This window comes from Limulus polyphemus, unplaced genomic scaffold, assembly GCF_000517525.1.
Source record: "Limulus polyphemus unplaced genomic scaffold, Limulus_polyphemus-2.1.2 Scaffold5242, whole genome shotgun sequence".
NCBI lineage: Eukaryota > Metazoa > Arthropoda > Merostomata > Xiphosura > Limulidae > Limulus > Limulus polyphemus.
The window spans coordinates 7,803-29,800 of NW_013670852.1; the positions used below are offsets into that span (position 1 = coordinate 7,803).

Below are 21,998 nucleotides of genomic sequence, written 5' to 3' on the forward strand. Positions count from 1 at the left end.
GTTAATAAACATTAAATAAAAATATTCATTGTGGTAAACGAAATAGTAATTTGATCTAAGTAAAAGTTTTTTCTTTCCCGATTTGTAAAAAAAATCCTTACGTGATAGCAAAGAATGAATATTATTTTCGAAATCTGCGTAGCTGAATTATGAAAATCCGTTAAAAATCAAAACGACTTTTATGAAGTTTAAATTCGCAGGCCTGTGTTATCAATGACCCTAAGAATTCGACAGTACATTTTGGATAGGAAGTCCAACAGAAAGATACACAATTATTATACTGGCACTTTGCTTGTAAAATGTTTAACCAAAATCAAATACGCTGCAAATAATACCTGTTGGTCTAAAAATAAAAAAGACACCTGTTTGAAAATCTAAAAAAAAAGTGTTGTAAAAATAAGTCATAAAAAAATATATATATAATATATCTGTTGAAAAATAACAATTTTATGTTAAGACTAATAATTTAGATGCAATAATTCAACATAGAATTTTCATTTGATGTTATTTACATTACATTCCAACTGAAAGTAAAAAGAAAAAGAGTGTATAAGTTTAGCGTCGGAGTGTATGGGATACTTGAATCATAATTCTGTATCTGTCACAACTTCGAATTAACCCGAGCACACCCATAACATCATCGGCATATGGTAGGTTAACTAATATGATAATATAGGCAAGACAGCCCGAGTGACGAACGTATTTTCAAAAACTACTTTTTTTTGTATTATTATACTTGAGTTGTTCATCTGAATTAGTCAGAAATAAAGTAGTATTTAAGTACTGCATAAATCTTGAACTCTTCATCACTGTTGACGTTGGGAGTCATACTCATTGTTTGCATAAGTGCCCATTTCATCTTTAGCAGTATTTCCGGTCTCCTGAGTTGAACAAAAAATAGGATTCGTATACATCCATTACAGTGGCCTTTTCCTTTTTGCACGTGAATATGGCTACACTGTAGGATGGAATATTTATAATTGTGAAAATGGCGCCCATAAGAACTGGCAACTTCCTTTTCAATAGTAAGGTCGCTTGCAGTGAATCATCGCTGACACGATCAGCAGAACTCTTGTCGGATTCAACTTCCGACTGCGCGCGTATAAGCATGTACAGATTTTGAAAAATTCAAAAGGTGGTAAACCTGTAAACGTTCAATATCAAATATAAATTCTGATGGAGTTAAGAAGTGATATATATATATATATATATATATATATATATACATATGTAAAACACGAATGTTGTGTGTATTGACATTTTACCCCTTTCTTTATTCTATTGCTTTTTGATAAAGGTGCATGTACTTATTATTAGTATTAATATTATGATACACACGTGTGCGTTTCGTGTACACCCAATACTATAAGTATGACAGTATAACATAGTATGATGTAGAATAGTAGAAAACTTAACTGAGAATGTAGTAAACATGAACCACCTTCACATAGAAATCAAACATTAATTATTAATAAAGTAGAAAATAATATTGTACATAAAATTGCATTTAGTTACCTAAAGTATTTCATTTTTGTGCAACTCTTCCATTATCATCATGGAATTACAAGTGGATAATGGGAAAAACCATTTGGAATTAGTTCTTTCATCGTTGCATTGCAAAGAAATATCAGTCTAAGTGATACCCAAACAACAGAAAAACTAACTACAACTACATAGACCTTTTGAAAGAAATTGTTTGCCTTTTAATATTAAAGAAATATGTAAATAAGTTTGCAGTTTAAATTCTAAGTTGGTCATAGCTATTTGTCTAAAGAATATCAAGATACTACTTTGTGAAAATGTTTACAACTTTGATATAAACTTCATTATTATTACTTCAGCAGTAATTCTAATACTTAAATACTGTTTTTTTCTTGTGTAACTAAACGCTTTATATTTTTTTAAGTATTTTTTATGATATATGTTACTGTCCTAAACACTTTTGTTGCCTTGTATTGTTTAGTCTAATTGAATGTATTATAACTTTTTATCAATGTCATCTAAGAAATATTAAATAAAACAAGATATGTTTTTCATGTAAGTAAGCTTATAAAATTCACAGGGAGTCAAAGTTCAATATATAAAGTTTACAGGAGAGAACTACTTGTAGTTGTTACTTAAGTTTAGATACACATAATTTTGTAGAAGATTCATCTAAAGTTTAGAGAAAATGATATGAAGTGAGCTTAGTGTTTTACATTATCAGTGAGTGTTGTGAAAATTTGTGGCCATAATTCTTGGTCTTTAATTTACTACCAGTATTAATACTAATAAGATAATGTAGCCAGGGCAGCGGGTGGTGATGAATGCATTTTCAGAAAACTACTATTTGTGTTATAAATTTATTTATTATACTCAAGTTGTTCATCTGAATTAATCATAAATGAAGTGGCATTTAAGTACTGCATAAATCCCAAATTCTTCACAGAGCCATTCATTGTTGAAGTTGGGAGTCGTAGTTTGCATTGATGCCCTATTTGAATTTGGCAGCATTTTTAATTTCACATGTTGAGCAAAGGTAGGATTTGTATTCAGCCATTGTAATGACTTTTTTCCTTTAGCACATGGAAATGGCTACATTGTAAGTTGTGATATTTATAATTGTGAAAATGGCATCCCTAAGAACTAGCAGTTTCTTTTTTCACAGTTCTTTCATCATTGCGTTGCAAAAAATATCAGTATATATAATATTTAAACAACAGAAAAACCAACTATAACTACATAGACTTTTTGAAAGAATGACTGTAAGTAGCTATTAAAGTTGAGAGTCGTAGTTTGCATTGGAGCCCTATTCAACTTCAGTCCACCAGTGGGACAGCAGTAAGTCTTCAGATTTACAATGCTAAAATCAGGGGTTTGATTCCTCTCGGTGAATGCAGCAGGTAGCCCAATGTGGCTTTGCTATAAAGAACACACACTATTTATCTTCAGCAGTGTTTCCAATCTCTCAAGTAGACATTGTCGTTAGAATACATACATAGAATTTTGGTTAATGTTTCAGGCTATTAGTAAAAAAGGTTGATGGTTCAAGACTTGCTTCTAAAATGTTTGTCATTGAGCAGAGCAGTTTACCTTGATTGATTCAGTCTACCCAGCTGTATAATGGGTACCAGTATGTGGCCAGGGATTGACCTTTGATGTACAACCATCTCACCTTTTGGGAAATGTAGCACTATTCTCCTAAGCTGCAGTTAAGCACCAGCTTCATGTACCTTTCAAGGCTTGATAAGAATTAACTTACTCGCTATTAATAATTGTTATGTGTCACTCTGTCATGCATTAAACATTATGGTATATCATATATACACTATTCTATAACTTGTATGAAATGCACTTGGTATTTTATTTTTTTACAAATGTTTCAAAGTTATGAATGCAGTAAATTAACAAGTTTTTCTTATATAGCAATACAGCAGTAAATCACTTTTTCATAAGGTCAAAATACAGGTATTTAAAGATCCATATGATGTTTAGCTATAGTTAACTATTACCTGTATATTTTGTTAAATAATGGTCGTGTATGTTTCATTCTTCTTGGTTCTTCCAGTGGTACATCTATGGGAATACTGCTTTTGTTAAAATATTGAAAGCTTCCTTAAATAAATATTAATAAGTTATAATTCAATAATTAAGAAATACTGTGCTTGTTAAAACGACTTTCTCCATTTTTGTCTTTAATGATTCTGCAATTTGTACCATGTTTTTATTGAAAATAAGCTATATGATAATAATGTATGACAGTGAAAACAATGAACATGAATTAACTATGAATACTTGTAGGATAATGAATTATCTTTGCTACATGAGTATTCCTTGGGTTTAACATGTATTTTTAAATATATTGTCATTTGTAGGTTTTGTATATGCTCTGTTGTCCTAAACTCATATCACTGACTTGTGTTAAGACATATTTCACAAAATATTACAAAAAAAATAATTTTAACATCAGTGTTATTCCTTATTACACTTATGATATTAAGGGAACATATAGGCTAAAACAATACATAAATACCAAAACCAAACCTGATAATCTGAATGCTTTAGGAAGATAGTTTTGAAAACCCTCGGGTTATTGTATTTCTTGTATTGAATTACATTTTATATTTTTCCTGAATAGTTTTGTGTATTGATGAACTTTAAACAGTCTTGTTATTGTATAAACAAAGCATTGAAACACATTTGAAAAGCAACAAAAATAATGGTACCATCAACTTAGAACCTAAGAATTGTTTTAGTTCATACAGTAATCATTGGATAATTTGTTTGTTATGCTTACTACTGGATCTGGTTAGCATGAATACATTGAAGTTGTTTAGGCATTAAAAGAAATAAACATACCATACTAAAGATAAGTTCATAATTTTTGTCAGTTCAGAAAATTAATATTAAGTTTACTTATCCATAGATGAAAGCTGATGAGCTTGTATTGTCTGATGTTCATCTTTATTCTGATAACCGACCACAAGACAAACTTGTATCAATAGTGGCATGTGTTACAGCAAGTGATGAAGTCAAGAGTCAGCTGAAAGGTACATGTGAAAATAAAAATGTTTTGGATGAAAATTTAATTTGATATAAAAAAAAAATTATTGTAAGGACATCAATATAAGAAACAAAATTGATAGATATCTGATCAGCCCATCAAGATTACCTCCTCCACTCCACACCAATCCAACCAAATTTAAGTGAACTTAAACTAACAACATGTGTCATATCATCAAGCATTCCATTCCTACATGTATATCTCTTGCAAATGAATAATATTGCCAAACAATAAGGATTCCAGTGCTTAAAATTATTAATCCTATTATGTAAATTATCATTTTCAACATTTTTATTCCAACACTCAGGCTACACATACAGACTATCTAAGCTCCTAACAATTTTAAATACCTAACTCAAGTTACTTCTATTTCTTACTTGCTCCAGAGAAAATAAGTTAACATCTTCAAACCTTTTGTACAATTCACATTTCATAGAATTCCAAGGTTCTTCATCTGCACTCATTAGAACATGTAATTTTTATTGTAATAAAAGGACCAAAAATATAGAAAGTGCTTGAAATAAGACCTCACCAGGATCTTATAAAAGGTTAGAGTAATTTTTATAAATCCAAAATCCATATAAATATATCTCAGATCTCTCTTTGTTTTAATTTTTCACCACAGGTAAAATATCAGTTCAAAGTTTTAAAAAACATTTCCCTTTAAATTCATCAGTTTTTCCATATCACTAATGTTTTCTTTCACTACAAGTATATTCTTTTGAACTTTCACATTCTGAGTCTATCACTTTGTACTTTTCAAGCTTATTTTCTACATTCTTTTTTGGTTATTAAAACTTGTAATCTTTTGAGGACAAGAAACATTTTCAACAATATCAGCTTTTTTCTAATATATTATGATTGTTACTGAATTTTGAAATATTTCTGTCCAAAAAAACTGTATGAATCAGTGACATTAATAATATACAGAAAAGTCCAAAAACGAAACCTCAGAGACTATTATCTACATTCTTCCAATTAGAAAATTATTTGTTTATCGCTCCTTTATAAATTTTTCAACAGCAGACCATATCTTGACTTTCTTACCAATTTCTTAAAAATCCAACTTGTAAAGCACAAAACAAAAATTCTTACAAGAACGTGTAAAGTTGCCACACTTGTAACAAGTTTTAAAATATTTTAAATTTTATATTTTTTTCCACAGTGGTACAGTCACACTTTGTCTTTAAACTCCCAGGGATGCAGCAGTACAATGATAATGCACTGGAACGGAAAGAGCTATCATATGATGATGATGGTGACTTACTTGTTAAAAGAGAAGAGTCAGATGAAAAGGAAGTAATGTTATTAAGTATGTGTTCAGCTCAGTTTAGTATCTGTTATACTTTGTATATTTCTAGTGAGAAGTTGTCAATTTTAAGGAATTTTTCAGTTGGAAATAAGTGCATGATCTAGGATGTTCACAAAACATACAATAAAGACACTAGTACAGTATAGAATATTTTTTATTTGAACTCACTCAGTCATACACTGCTAATCAACTTCTTTACCATAAATGTGTTGATAAATGGAAAGGTTACCTGACAAAATACAAAATAAATCTAAATTACTCTTCTATTTTTTCTTTCTGTAATGACTGCTCATTGTGACAGAAAAAGCTAAAACAATTTAAATCTCCTTGTCATTTAGATTTATTGCTTTAAAGCCCCTTAGATTTATGTGAAAGTTAATTACCACAACTAGTAAAGTTTTGAGTAACAATGCCATCAAGTTACAAACAAATGCAATCAATTTACAACTATGTTAAATTTGCAACAGGTGCTTCTGCTTGATTGTGCTATCACATGTTTTGACTTGATTTTTTTTATCTCACCTAATAAGTTCCTAATTTTTACATTTTAGTTATATTTATAATGATACATAAAAAAAATATACATAAAAATAAATTTAGTACTTATGTGTGACTCCTGTACTTTTTGCCATCAAAGTCTGTATAAAAGTTAACCCTTCTTTTTAGGGAGAATTTTGTTAGTACATTACTCAATTCTTATTTATTTCACATATGCAGCTTAGAATACAAAATTATAATATGCATAAAAAAATATAATGACCTATAACTATCATAATTTTACTGGCTTTCTAACTAAACTATAACTTACTTATAACAATTTCTTTTGCTTGTCAATGGGATTTCATTAACAGCCAGAAGGAAATTAGTGCAAAAATAGCTTGTATAATATCAAGAGAACATCTAGCCTTGTAATGAATTCAAAACTTTTAAAACATACTATCCATTATGAATAATCCAGGAGCATACATCAAAGAGAATTTTTGATATTGTCGATAAAAATTGTTTGTGATAGGAGGGCATGACAAGTGCATTCAACTTTATGGTTTATATTTCAATCAAGTTATTACATTGGATTTTATAAAAATGAAATCCTGCTTTAGCAAAGTCTAAACTACAAGTGTGTAAGTTATTTTAAACTTGGAAGTTCTTTCAGGGGTGGAAAGAACATTTTAAAATGTGCTTTAAAGAGTGCAGACATGCATGTGACACTCAAGAATAAATATTTCAAAATTTTTTTAAATACTTTCTTTTGAATTAAATACTCAAAAATTGTATAGTATTAAAATTTGAATTATCAACTATGGTTTGATGCAAAGTTTATTATTGTATTAATAATAAAATTGTTTAATTAAATTTTAAATGTAACTCTGTAAAAAGGTTATAACATGTGCACTTGACCCTGTACATGTACCTATAGATTTTAAGCCCTGCTGAAAGACCCTACACTAAAGTGAATTTTTGAGGTTGTCCAATGGACAACTCAGGCTACTATTAGTAGTTGCTTGATAGGATATTACGTTTTCATGAACAACCAGACAACCTTTAAAATTGACCACTGGTGAGGGTGATGACTGTCTTGAAAGAGTTACATTAAGTGAGAGTTTTCATTAATAATACATGAACAGTGGACCAAGTTTTAGTTTGCATAAAGTGTGTACTTTTACTGTAAACAAATTAACATGGATACATAGAGTTAAAAATCGTGTTTACTAAATTTAGAAACTTTATAGTAGGTTCAGGTCTACAGAGTGAATAATTTGTTATTTTTTAAATCATTCTGTTACAGCAATAGATCAAACAGCTCATTTCATGTCTAGGTCAATTTGTAGTTTTTGTTTATTTAAAGGGCAAGTCAAGCAACAAATTTGAGTTAATATAAGGCTTCTGTAATTATAACATATGTTGTTTTAAGAAGCATTAAGTTTATAAACCTGTCTATAGGCATTGAGTTTTCTGTGCTTGTGCCACAGATCATGCAGAAAGTTTACATTAACCTGTAGAACATATTTTCTTAAACACTGTACAAGCTGGTAACAAGCTCAATTCTACAGGGCATTATTCAGTACATGTAGCAAATACTAAGATGAAATATTGAGTTTTCTTAATTTCTGTACTTGTATCATAGATAACGTAGAAAATCTAAACTAACAGTTAATTTATATTTACATAATCACTAGGCCACATAGCAAAAAGTTTGTTTGGCAAAGGCCTCGGCATTGGGTGTGCTGAACTTGTCTACTGATATCATAGACCATGCCAGAAGTCTCAGTTGACTGCATATATTAAGTTAAGCAATAGGACAAGCAAGAAGATTGTTTGGAAGGTGTTTCTTTATACCATGAAGCATATAATAACACCAGCATTAGGTTTAGTGAACTTGTATACCAGTAGCTCAGTTGTGCTTGCAGGAAGTGTAGATTGATATGTTAGTCTACTTGCATGAGCAGAACAAGCAACAAATTTAAAAGGCATCTTCTATTTTTGTATTTAAAGCAAATATTGACAAGAAATACTGAATTTGTTTAATTTGCCCACTTGCAACAAGCTAAGATTTATTTGTGTATATCCTCGTGCTATTACCTCATGCCACTGCCATTAACAAAGCTCCCACCTCTACACATATTAACTTTTGTCCTCCACTAATAGCAGAGTGACAAATCCTCCATGTGCTGTAATTTTCATGAGTACTAGCATTGACAAATACCCATTCTTTCCTCAGCACTGCTTTATTCAAATATGCTTTTTAATTAGGAATTAACATAATTTTTGCACTTATTATTTCAACTTTCATTTCTCTTTGTTGTGTAGTCTGTCATTCTTTAATTTTCTTGATTATGAGAAAGAAATATATCAAGTTTTAAACATTTCAGTTAGAACTTTGATTCAAATTATCTTCAATTTGACTTTCACTTTTAATCAAATTTGTAATTGTCCTGTTGTTTTAACCAGTTGTAAGGGTTTATTGTGTTATCACTAAGCCTATGCACCATAACATACCAGCAAATTTTTATTTCTAAGAAAAAAATTGGTTTTGTGAATCATGTGGATTACAAATTCATGTTTCCATGTTTTTGCTATCTGCTGAAGTCTTGAACTCCTCAACAGCAATCATCCAATAATGTAATGGTGTACAGAGGCACTCTGATGGTGTGATGTTACCACCATTATGCACTGGGTGATTAGTTCCATTTTGATCTTGGATCCACACTTCAGCAGATCCTTTCTCATTTCTTGATGAGTTTCATCAATGTTGTTTCCACACCTGCTTTTTGCTTCTAGTTCCCCCTTCTTGAAGAGAATCTGGTAATTCCATCTTTGTCATTTACTGCTTGGATTACATAAGTATATGTCTTTTGTTTTTCTCTTTCTCCGGTTGTTTTTGCTAAATCTGGGCTACCTTGTAGCATGAAATTCCATCGCTTGAGTCTTTTCTTTTAGCTTAGAGATCTCCTTTCTTTCTCTTTCTCTCACTCCATCTATACATATTTATTTCTTACTTACATAGATTCTTTGCTATCTGTCTACACTTCACCTTCTTTTAGAGGCTTCTCATCATGATCTTGTCAGCTTTACTGGGAAACTTGCACGTTCCTATTTCTCATCTTGCTCTCAGTTTTTCTTCTTCAACTACTGTGTCCCAGTTAACTTGGTTTCTTTGTCTCTGGGATGTACTTCATTGGATTGCATTACTTTCTGACATTAATCTTCCTCAATTTTCTCTCAGGGATCTCTATGTTGCACCCTTTATTTATGATGAGGTTTTGAGAGGTGTTTCTTATACTTTGGAATCTTGAGCTGATGTAGCTCCTTAGCATTCATTCCTGCTAACTTTGCTTTCTTGCCTTTTTGGATTATGGGGTCCCATCAGGTCTCATCCTCTACATTCTTGTGAAGTCACTTCCTCTCCTGTTGCTATTCATCTTTTTATTATCCAAGTTCCCCCTCCTGGCTGTTACAGGCCTTTGAAGCAATTTGTTTCTGGAGCTGTCTCTCAGTTCCTGTCCAGTGGGAGTTCATCTATACCACTTTGTACACTTGTTGACTCTCTTTGCTGCATATTACTGGGTTACTTAAGTGCTTCCTCAATCCTACTCTTTGGTTTTACTCCTATTTTTTTGTGTCCTGTCATAGATCTGTTTCACTTGAACCATCTTTGGTTTGTCCTTAGTTCTAGGTGAAAGATTTTCACACTCTTTAAGTGGGTGAGTACTTTCTCGGGTTGTTGATAACCTGAATTGATGTCTCAAATGCTTTCTCTTTATCCTGATTTTTATGCTAACCTTTTGTTTCCTTTAGTTCATCTGCAATGTTTGAACATTCAGTTCACAGCCTGTCCCTTCAAGTTGGCCATATGTTTCCATTTAGTCTAGTGAGCTTTTGCTGAGAGGTTACATTCTTGAGGCCTGTTGTTTCACTTCTCTAAGGATGTTTGACCACTACTTGCCCAATCCAATGGATTTCACTGTTGCTACTGCCTTTCTTTGTTTGGGGTGGTAGGTTTGGCTCTCTAATTCAGTTTTGACCCCCACATTGTATATCATTTACTTGGGGGTCTTTCTCAATTCTTGTATCTTTTAGACATGAAGTTTTTGCTACCAAGGCTCTCATGTCTCCTAAATTTCCTGCACAAGAAAATTTGTCTCTTTTTCTTTTTTTTTTGGGGGGGGTATATACCTTCTTTTTATTCCCTTAATCCTCTTGGGCTCATCCATCATGGACACATTCCTTTCACTGGAATCTGGCCAATTGGTGCAAGTACATCTGGAGATCCACAATCTTCTTTTCACCTCTCACACAATCTCACATAACCCAGGACATCCCCTCTTCACCCACTTCACCCAGAGTTACATATTTAGAAGCTCTCAGGGCAGATTTTCATACCCATGGTGAGTGCAGTACAGGTAGCATTGTGTAGCTTTTTACTCGATGACAACCAAACAAAATATGTCAACCAATGCTTCTGTTCAGGTTGGGTGCATTTCTGGCATTTGGTCTCCAGATGACTGATTTTCCTATATCTACATCTTTGAGATGTTGGCTGCAAGTTTTCCATAACCCTCTGTCTCTTCTTTCTAGTATTTTTATCATTATCAATTCAAACACCTCATCATTCATTTCTTACGTCCACAGGAAGGCACACCTTCTTTGGACCTATATTTTCCTTGCTCTACACTTTTGCTTTTGGGCCTACAACTACCATGTTCAACTATCAGATTACCATTTTTTAGAAGCTTAGGTTCTGGTGGTAAATCAACTATCTTCCCTAGACTGGATCCTTCTCTGGTGTTTTTAGTGGATTTGCTCCTACTATGGGAGTCTTATCATTGCTGCCTTTCTGATTCCTCTCAACACCTAGCTTCCACTCTTTAGGTCTCTAATCCTAGACTCAACAGACATTACAGATCTGGCAGAGGAAGTTCTGTGTCTGGTGTAGTTCAATTTCTTTTTATATGCTTCAGACATATTTTCATCTCCTTCTTGCTTGTGGGAGCCATCATTCTCACCCTTTTGCTTTGGATGCCTCCTGAACTATTTGCCATAGGGACAGGTTAATCTTCCCTGACCATTCCTTCCTCTCTAAAACTAGCCTGCTCAGAAGGGTGATTGGATGTTTCATTCATTCAACCTCCCTTCCTCTTCTTCTCTCTACGATCATTCCAACTCAAATTGTCTCCTTTGTCCTGTACAGCCTGTTATGAGACCAAGCAAATGCAATTCTTGATGAGTAAGTAGGGCTGGGGTGTTAGCTGAAAGTATAGTACAGGTTATACTACTACAAACCAAGCCATTCCTGGTGATTAAACCAGCCAGATAGATCTTGCATTCTTCTTAGGATGCAGGACTGGGATGTTTTTTCCCTGCACCTGAATATTTTGCAAATATTTCTCCTATGCAGAATGGCCTGTCTTATGGCCCTAGATACACTACACAGTTCCGCTCAGCCAACTACCTGAAAGATAATATCCAGTTAAGGAATCTTACATTACACCCACATATATAACACTAGCACCACACAGAAGGTTATTTTGACAATATCTTTTGCTGTATCACTTTTATTGGATGAAGAGTATTCCCTGCACCAAGTTAGTCTCACTAGACTACCCCCCCCCCCAGTGGATGACATCTCCATGGGTTTTCTCTTTCTGATACTATGATTTCAGAAAGGAGCTTGCTTTTGTAGTTTCTCTATTTCTACCAGCCCTTCCACCTAATTATCAGTGTGATATTCTAGTTTGTTTGTTTTTGTCCAGGGCGATAAGTATACATTTATAAAGTTAATATTTTCTTTATCTGCTCTGCATATCTCATCCTTCCTTCCCACTTCTGGTGTTTTTTTTTTTTCGCCCTTTCAAGAGTAAGCCTATGCTTCAATGATAGTGCTCATGGGGATTACTGCACATGGAGGATGTGTTTCCCTCCTATTGGTGGAGGGCTAGTCTAATGATGATTATATCATAGGCTGGCACATTACACATTAATATGTGTAGGGGTGGGAGCTTCATTTCAAGGCTTGTGGCATTTACAAAAATATTTACAGCAGTGATGCGAGCTAATAGCCTTTTGTTGTGAAGAGAGGTATTTATCTGAAATACATTTTCAGGTAAGAAAAATGTTAACTTTGTCATGGTTATTAGCCTATACCATTGATATCTGATAGCTGCAACTTTAACATAGTATGTGATAAAACAAGAAAAAGTTTGGTAAAAGAAAGGAAAGATGAAACTCACCTTTTAATATGATGTTCTGAATAGTATCTTCATATCCTGAATGAAATTGTATCTAAGGGTGGTTATTTCTGGGAGATGCATAAACATATATTAAATAGACATATATAAACAAATAAAACATATATTGTTTAAAGTGTGACATGTATTAAGCAATGTGTTTGTTTTTTGTCCATTCAGATCACTTTCTGTGCACACCATTAGATCTTGTGGGATTGCAGGTAAGCTGACAACATTTTTTATTTAGATTGTCTTTGAAACAACATGTTACATTGTTTAGGGCTTTTGTGACACCTCATAAAAATTGAGGTTATAGATGTATTTATTTATACAATAATAATACTTAAGTCACCTTCGTAGCACATTACAACAAGTAGAGTTACACGTATATCAAATCCAAGATAATCTTCTGATACATGAGTATGCAAGGAATATTTTTACACTTAGGTCAGTATTATAATAGTCTATGATTCAAGATCTACATAGTATTACGTATATATGTAGATCACCATTTTGATAAATTAGGTCAGTATATTCAAATTTTGTCTATATGAAAGAACTTTATCTCTTACATTCTTGATACATGATGACATGAAGTGAGGTTTTAGATTTATATAAAAGTTTGTTTACACACAGTTTATCATTCTCATATCAAATTAGGTAATAGATTTACGTAAATAAATGTTTTATGTATAGATTATCATCCTGACAGACCATGAAGTCAAGTAAGGTTTAGATTTATATAAAAGTGTGTTTGCACACAGTTTATCATTCTCACATCAAATTAGGGAAAAGATTTACGTAAATAAATGTTTTATGTATAGATTATCATCCTGACAGACCATGAAGTCAAGTAAGGTTTAGATTTATGTAAAAGTTTTCTTTACATACAGCTTACCATCCAGACAAATCATCAAGTCAATTCAGGTTTAGAGTTGTATAAATCTCTCTTTACATAAAGCTTATCATCCTTACAGACCAGGCAGGCAAGAGATTGTTGAATTGTATAAAACTTTCTTTGCATACAGATTACTATTCTGATGGATCACACTTTTTTGTTAACTTTGTATTTTTATGATTCTTTGATATCATTCTTTATTAGGTAAACTTAGCAGTCATTTTAGATCATACATTTGTTGAGTCGACAAATTTGGGGCTTACTGTGAAACATGGTATCAGGCAAAATTTTCTCCCTGTTTTATTTTAATGCTCCTATGCACACTGAGTAAAATTCAGAAACAAATAAAGAATTTCTCGGGTATTTCCAACATGTATATGTTGTTTATATTTATACACAGGTTTGGAGTGGAGCATTATTATTAAGTGACTATCTTCTATGTTATGGCCACAAGATATTAAATGAGCATCATGTACTGGAGCTAGGTGCTGGATCTGGCCTATGCAGCATTATAGCAGGGATGTTCAGTTCTTGTGTATTTTGTACAGGTAGGTATTCAATTCATAACCTTTGATTTGGCTTCTAAAATTACAGGTTTAGGTATAGCCTATAAATATATATTTCAGTTTACACGTTATGAAACTATATAGGATGTATTCTTTACATGTGTAGTCTAACTTCTGTCCAAATCAGACTTAGTTTTCTCTGCATCTTCTATGTGTGTATGTATGCATGATTCTTCTAACTTGTCTTCCACTCTGCTCAAGAATCTATTGTTACATGTAAGTAGTATAAAATATAATGTGTAGTTTATCACGTGATGTTTAGTTTCATCAAGTGCTATGTACTTAGTTCACATCACTTACACAAGTTACCTTGTATAGAGCCTCTATATTGTACTTGTATATTCTCAGAATTGGTAGTACGGAATGAAACATTTACATAAACTACATTCTCAACATAAATACTTTAGTAAACAACCAAGGAGTAGTACTAGCCCATTGGGGTTCCTGAGAAAGAATATATTGCCTCCCCTCAACTACCCCTTAAAAAGTACTAATTGCATTTCTATGTCTTTTTCTATGTCATTGTCTCAGTCTTTCTAGTGTACTTATTTAGAGGGTAGATTTTTGTAATCAGTCTAATTTACACCTTCTATGCCTGTTCAGTCTGTGTTGTTGTATATGTTCTGGGTTATATCTATGCTTGTAGCTTAGCAAACTATGTTCTATATAAGTTTAACTTTTGTTACCTCTTGTATATTTATTGCACTTGTACAGAATAACTTATTTCTTCTTCCACTTTGTTTCATCAAGAATCTCCTATTACTGTATATAAATAGTATAAAATATATTGTGAAGTTTATTACTTATGGGCTATTACTTTTACAGTGTACCCATTCCTTGATGTTTATTTTTGTTATTAAAAATGTTGTAATTATTTGACAAATTGTTTTGTTATTTAGTAATGATTTTCTTGAAGCATAAATATATGTATATTGCACTATCTTTTACTTGCAGGCACTAATATTGCAAAATGTGGGTTAGAAATTAAAGAAATTGATATGAAAAGTTTTTAAAGCAGTATATAAACAATTAATGTATTTTGGCTGGGAAAGAAACGTTTTTCTGAAATGTTTCAAAGTGGATAAGTAATATGTTGAACAAAGGTGTGTATGATTGATTCCATTTACTAAATATGAGTTTATGAGGAAGCCTCTTGTCTGATTATATGTACATGTTTTCCATATATTTATTTAATGTATGCCAATTTAATTACATTCAATAATTAAATTTAGAAACAAATGCAATTTAAATATATTAATGATTAGTTTATATGTAAATAAAGAAAGTAATGGTATTTTGAAATGGAGGTGCATTGTAAAAATTGAATATTGATCTTTAATGAAAAACTGTTGAATTACTTACAGGATGTAATCTTTTTAAATCAATGATTTTCATTAAGAGCACTGAATATCAATAATTTCATAACTTATCCCAATGAGCAAAAAAGCATTGTAATAAATAAAACAAATTTATTTAAAACCTATAAAAACATAGAATGTTTTTGAAATTCAACTGATATTAAATTACGGTTCAGGATTGTATTTGTTTGCTTTTGATTTTTGTGCAAAGGTACACAAAGGATATCTGTGCATAGATATTTTTAATTTCGAACTGATAGACTATGGGGAAGATAACTAGTCAACAACACTTACCTCCAACTCTTAGGCTACTGTTGTCTGATCAAATTGTAGGATTTGAGATATGGGCTGCAAACCATAAACCCTCACAGTCTGAGCACACTACCCATTAGGACACACCTGGCCAGGAGATGATCTTGTTGTTAAGCATGAAGCTGTCCAATGGGCTATCTATGTTGCATGCACTGCAGGGATAAAACCCCAGACTTTGGGATTATACCCCCCCCCCTTCCCCTTGCTGAGTCACTGGGATGATGCGGGTCAGAAATATGGAAAAATTATTATGGACCAAATATTGGTACATCTAGGTACATTACAGTTGTAATTTCCTTATAAGTACCATTCCTTTGAAGAGCTTTGCCAAATATGGCTGTACAAGGAAAATGTGGTAGAATAGAAATGAATAAAAAAATCACGTAGTAAGTTAGCATGAATAAATATTAGTTAAACATTCTGCTCTCTAATGATGAGGATTAAGTAAAACTATGTTATCTTCAAGAGTGCAAATGCTAAAATATTGGTATAAACATAATTCTAACTTGAGTAATATTTACTTGTAAAGTTAATCTTAATTGTATATTATCTGTAATTAAGTGTATCATTCCTTAATGACTTATATCCACTATCTTTTCAAATGTACTGCACTAATCTTTTAATAAGTTGCTCTGTATGCCCCTGTGTGTATCTTCTACCAATTTGTAGTGAGTTTTTGTTGAACATCTCTGTATATACATATGTGTATTAAGTTCAGTTAATTTACTAACAATATTTGAATTAGTTGTGTCATTCAAGTGACTTCACCATACAGTTTAAAATGGAAAACTAGGAATGTACATATGGTAAAATGAAAAATACAAAAACAAGTAATTATTGGAAAAGACTAACTGTATAATTTTGCTATAAAACATAATTTAAAGAAAATTGTTAAACAAATGAAGCATAAATGAAAATTGTAAAGATGTAAAAATTATTACATTAAACTGAAATGCAAAACTACTGAGGGGTATGTATGTCAATGTATGGTGCACTAGTTCATTACAGGTGTCATAAAATGCACATGTATAAACAAAAGTTAATATTAATTAACTACTAGTCATAGTGAGTTTTATTTAATACATCTTTCTGTATAGTGTACTAGTTCATTATATGTGTTATTAAACATTTATTTTACCGACTAATGATTTACGTTCAGTGTTATTTTACATTTATGTAGTCTGTACAACTTAGTGATGATTACATCAAGCATGTCTGCATTTTTACTTCAATTATTTGTAACAAAAAAATACATATTTTGCATCTTCAATTGATTGTTAGTTAAATACAAAAACTTTAAATCTTACAGATTTTGTAGATAATGTTTTGGAGTTCAGTCAAAATAATGTTGAGATGAACAAGCATCTGCTGGGTTACTTTCAAAGGTCGAACAGCATCTGTGAAAAATCTTGTCCTGTTATAGTAAAGCGGTTTGACTGGACTAAACATGAATGTGAGATTAATTTAGGTAAGGTATCATGTATTTCTAAATTAAATATTAACTTGATTTTTTATCATGATATTTGTGATGGTTAAACACTTAGCTTTACTTGAACCTTTCTTGATTTAACATGTTAAAATATCTAAAGAAAATTTAGTTATTGTACTGGTCACATTGGAAGTTTAATAACTTTTACTGGGATTCATTTTTAATGTATAATTACAATAATAAATAGAATTGTAGTATATTAACATATTCGCTCCCAAGGTCATATTTGTGGAATTTTGCTTTGGCCCAACTTCATTTTTTTTACTGAATAGTCATTTTTTGCTGGATTTCGGGTTATTAGTTATATGTTGTTATATAATGTTTCCTATATTGCATTCAGTGCCCCATTTCCCCTTTCTTTTGTATTTCCTGCTTTGAAGAACATCATACAAACTAAAAAATAAATTTCTCATAAATCATTAGTTTCTTTTTATACACATAATGGAAATCGTTTTTGTTCTAACAAGAGGTATATATATATATTTTTTGTAATAAATAACCCAGTTGAGAAATAAAAAATAATTTTATAAAAGGATTTATAATTTAAATGTTTGTTTTGTAATATATAATCAATTTTTGTATTTTTTTATAATACATTTGTATACAAGTAAGTTTTTTCTGCCTAAACATTATTTTAAAACCATAACAAAAGCTTGAGAATAAGCCTTACAAACCAGACTCAAATAGCCCCTTACTAATTTAAAGTACTGTGAATCACATATGTGATGGTAATAAGTGTTGAGAAAAGATGTTTATAGTTTAAAATATGTTTTATCTATATACTGAAAATGAACAATAAATTATCTGAAGTGCACATTTTATTATAAGTAAATTTCATATGCTCTTTATAAGCTCCATAAGTTTGCAAAATGTTACATGTAGAATATCAGGTACTAATAAAATTTTACACTGAATATACTTGGTAAAGATTGTGTATGTATGAAGTCAAGAAAATATACACTTGTTGTTTGTCTCTCTCAGAAGAAAGATGAGTTGAATATCAGCTGTGTGCTTATTGTATACAATTAATGTGAGTATCTGTATATATACATATTGATTGATTGATTAAGGTCTGATTCTAAAACATCTTTAACAGCAAACTAAGAAATTGTGTTTTTGAATTAGATTCCTCCTCAGATCTGAATCAGTATTGCATATTATACAATTCCTTAATCTGCCACTGAAGATGTTTTCAAATCATATTCTTGAGTAGACTTTAATCAGTCATTTTAATAAAAGCATTGAAGTTGTAGAACAATTTAAAAAAAAGAACCTTTTACAGAATGTGTACTTTTGTGTTTGTAACACTGTCTAAACATTAAAAGTTATATATAGTATATGAGTTTGAATACTAAGTATAATTTAAGAGTTTAATATTTCAATTAGAATCTTAGTTTAAGATTTTTCACATGTACAGAGGACCCATGGGGTTGGACCATGCAGGAAAAGGATGACTTGAAAAAGGTCAATGTAATTCTGGCAGCTGATGGTAATATATTTTCTAGCTTTTATAAATGTCTTTATGAATGAAAAGGGACTCGTTTTATACTACTTGTAATTTTTTAATGTTTGTTGACATAATAGTAAATATAAAATGAAATTCTAATTGATATTCATACCCCACCCCTGGTAATACTTAAACCATACTATATTACTAATACATACGTAAAATATACTCCTTGTAGCTTTGTAAGCACTCTTACTATTAGATAACAAGAAGTTTAAATGCAGTTAAATTTCAAACACGTAAAAAGTTGTGTTCTTTAAACATTGGTAGTATGTTGATCATGATAATTATAGTGATATATATCTATTTAAAGTAGGGTGTTATAAAAGTTTGGATGCTTCTGTCATGTTTTATATCTAGTTAACTGAAGCTTTGGTTTTGGAAAAACTGGTAATACTTTTGTTATTGTAGATGTGTTTTACATATTTTTTGGAAAGCTGTGTTCTGTGAAACAATGGTAATACGTTTGTTGAAATAACCATTGTGTTTTATATTTAGCTAAAGGAATGTTGTGTTTAGTAAGAGCAGTATTACAATTGCATTATAACTTATGTGTTGTATATCATGTTAAAGAGTATTGTGTTGATTGAAACTGGTTTTTTGTGAGAACTTGTATTTAATACCTAGTTAAGAATAGCTGTGTTCATTCAAAGCTTGTTAAAGTTGTGTATTCTGAAATATTTTAATGCTGTAGTCAAATCAATGGTTATATTTGTGGATCTTCCTGAGATTTTCCCTTGTGGATTCATGCATGTATAGGTAATGACAAGATACTAGAGAGTTATGGACACTTAAAAAAAGTTGTTTAATCACTTTCTGCCTATGGCTTTAACTTCAACAGATATATATAGGTACTGTAATAGTTGTGCTTTAAATCTTAATTTAGTAATGAATATCATGTTTTATGAATTACTGATGTTATTTTTCAATTGATAATGGTAATTTTTATTGTCTGATATTGTTTGTTGTGTCTTGTAGGACAATGATAATAATGTAGTTATAATTACAGCTTTTTTACCTATTTAAGGAGTATTGTATTCCTGAAACAATACTATAATCAGTGTTTTTCTCCTCTGTTTAAAATAGTTTTATGGAATAACATAGAAGTCATAATGATTGTTGCATTCTTTAAAGGTTGTGTTTTTTGAAATGATACATTAATTATGGTAATAGTTACATTCCTTTTAAAATATGTTGTATTCCCTGGAATATTGGTAATACTGAATTAGTAATGAGAACAATGGTGTTTTAACCTTTTGAAAGTGTTCTGTTACCTGAAATAATAAACAGGCTATAGAATTCAGTTAGGTAAAGAGCATTAATAAGTTAAAAATTAGTTCAAGAAATACTTGTATAATTACTTTGACACAAGTATACAGGAATATATAATTGTTTACTGTTAAAAACTTCCAGAAATGAAATAAAAAGGTTTTTGTAATTAAGATAAGCATGTATCAAATATCCATTACCTTTCATGGATATATATTTACCTACTGATAATAAAGAAAGGGTTAAAAAGGTCTTTATCATTGAGATAAAATTTTTCATTCCTTTAGTGATTTATGATGACAATCTGACTGATGCATTTTTTGAAACTGTCATAAGGCTTATGCTTCAGCCTCCATCTAAAGTTTTGTATATTTCCCTAGAAAAAAGGTCTGTGAATTTTTTTTTAATAAACATTTTAATATGTTTTAAAGTAACCAATAAAACAATAAGGGTATTAGGATGGTAAACAAAATATTTGATTTATAAACATTTAGAAATTACAATGTGATAAGAGAAGCAATCAGTTATTCATCTACAAAGGTTTTTATATTTTGATATTATTGGAAAAGAATATGTGCACAACCTTTTTACTTTATGTGGATTAAACATTCTTAGTTCCAACACAGAATCAACTTCAGCCTTGATGTCATGGATGTAGCCTGCCCAGCTTACACTCATTTTTACCAGTATTTGCAGAACTTGCCACTCCATAGTGGTCACCAGGATTGGGATGTTCAACAGGTTCCTACATTTTTTCCTCAGCTATTTCACTACAAACGGACTCCCCAACTGGTTAGAATACTTTGCATTGCTATTGGTTTAATCATTGTCAGGTCGTTTTATATATATATGTATGGGCCAGATTCTTTATAGTAGGTATCTGTGACTTGTTGGCGATAAATTTCAACAATAAACAAACGGCACACAGTCCACTTGTTTTAAAATAATATATTAAAACAAGTCAAACATATATACAAATGTTTGTTACACTGTTGGTTATCACAGTTGTATCCAGAGCTCTTTTTTTTTGTCAAAGTCCACACAGGCTGGTTCAGTTACTTTACAACACAATTTGATAAATTATTCTCTGTTATTACAATACAATCAGTGATAATCTCACTTTAAAAAATGCCACTATACACTCTTTATGGCTATACTCACAATAACTCATCAAGATCTATCTATCTATGTCTTACTAACTTGAACTACATTTTGACACATATTTATAGCCTGACTGAGGCCTAGGATGTTGTACACACTACCAGATAGTATGATGCAATAATACTTAATCAGAACAATAAGAAAAACTTGTAAGATTTTAGTAACATGATGCAATAATATAACATATGCCAATACACAATACTTGAACTACACAATGTGTAATTCATACACACTTACATAAACAAACCTGCAATAAAGTATCATTTCTAAATAACTAAATTTAATGCTCACATTGAACGTAAGTTGAAATGGTTGCATATATCTAACAATCATTTATCTTTTGTACTCTTATGTTCTGGTTTTGTTTGTCAAAGTCTAAGTGTTCTCTTGGTAACTAATTAATGAACAGAGAACCTGGGAAAGAGAAACTTTTGAACAGATACAGTAAAGAAACTTGACTCTATGTACAAATAAGTTCAACAGAACTGCAGTTCATTATGTAAATGTTTTAGGTACATTACACTCAAACATAATAGTAATACTTTTAATTGGTGGTCTTGCTCTTCAGTTTGTTTTTTTCTCAAGTTAATTATCATGATTTTTCAGTCCTTTTAATTTAAGGTCACCCTTTTATTTTTTCTCAATATCTCTAAATGTTTAGTCACATCTCCATTGCATTTTTTGGTTTATATACACCTGGAAAAAAGTTAAGCACCCCCGTGTTTTTTTCAAGTGATTCAGATTCGACGTTCTTGTGACTGATTATAAATTACCATTCAATCTAAACGTGTTTATCAAATGAAATTATGCATTATTGGGCACAAGTTCTGCCTTGCTCTGCACCAGGCCAACCTCTCC

The 21,998-nt window shown here is 31.1% G+C and overlaps 1 protein-coding gene across 6 annotated transcripts in view; it reads left to right on the top strand.

Annotated features, from left to right (window-relative positions):
* LOC106472317 (methyltransferase-like protein 22) overlaps positions 1-21,998 on the top strand; it is a 30,555-nt gene that overhangs the window by 5,527 nt on the left and 3,030 nt on the right. The window contains exons 1-9 of one of the 6 annotated variants that reach the window (XM_013932951.2): positions 564-650; positions 4,406-4,529; positions 5,709-5,855; positions 12,761-12,801; positions 13,879-14,026; positions 17,024-17,182; positions 18,621-18,692; positions 20,267-20,366; positions 20,606-20,771. In XM_013932951.2, the coding sequence (XP_013788405.1) occupies positions 648-650; positions 4,406-4,529; positions 5,709-5,855; positions 12,761-12,801; positions 13,879-14,026; positions 17,024-17,182; positions 18,621-18,692; positions 20,267-20,366; positions 20,606-20,771 (960 nt within the window). In that variant the 5' untranslated portion in view covers positions 564-647. Of the gene's footprint in view, positions 1-563; positions 651-748; positions 1,026-1,046; positions 1,136-4,405; positions 4,530-5,708; positions 5,856-12,760; positions 12,802-13,878; positions 14,027-17,023; positions 17,183-18,620; positions 18,693-20,266; positions 20,367-20,594; positions 20,772-21,998 lie in introns of those variants that run through there. The other 5 variants (XM_013932954.2, XM_022400925.1, XM_022400924.1 and 2 more) reach the window with 5 other exon arrangements.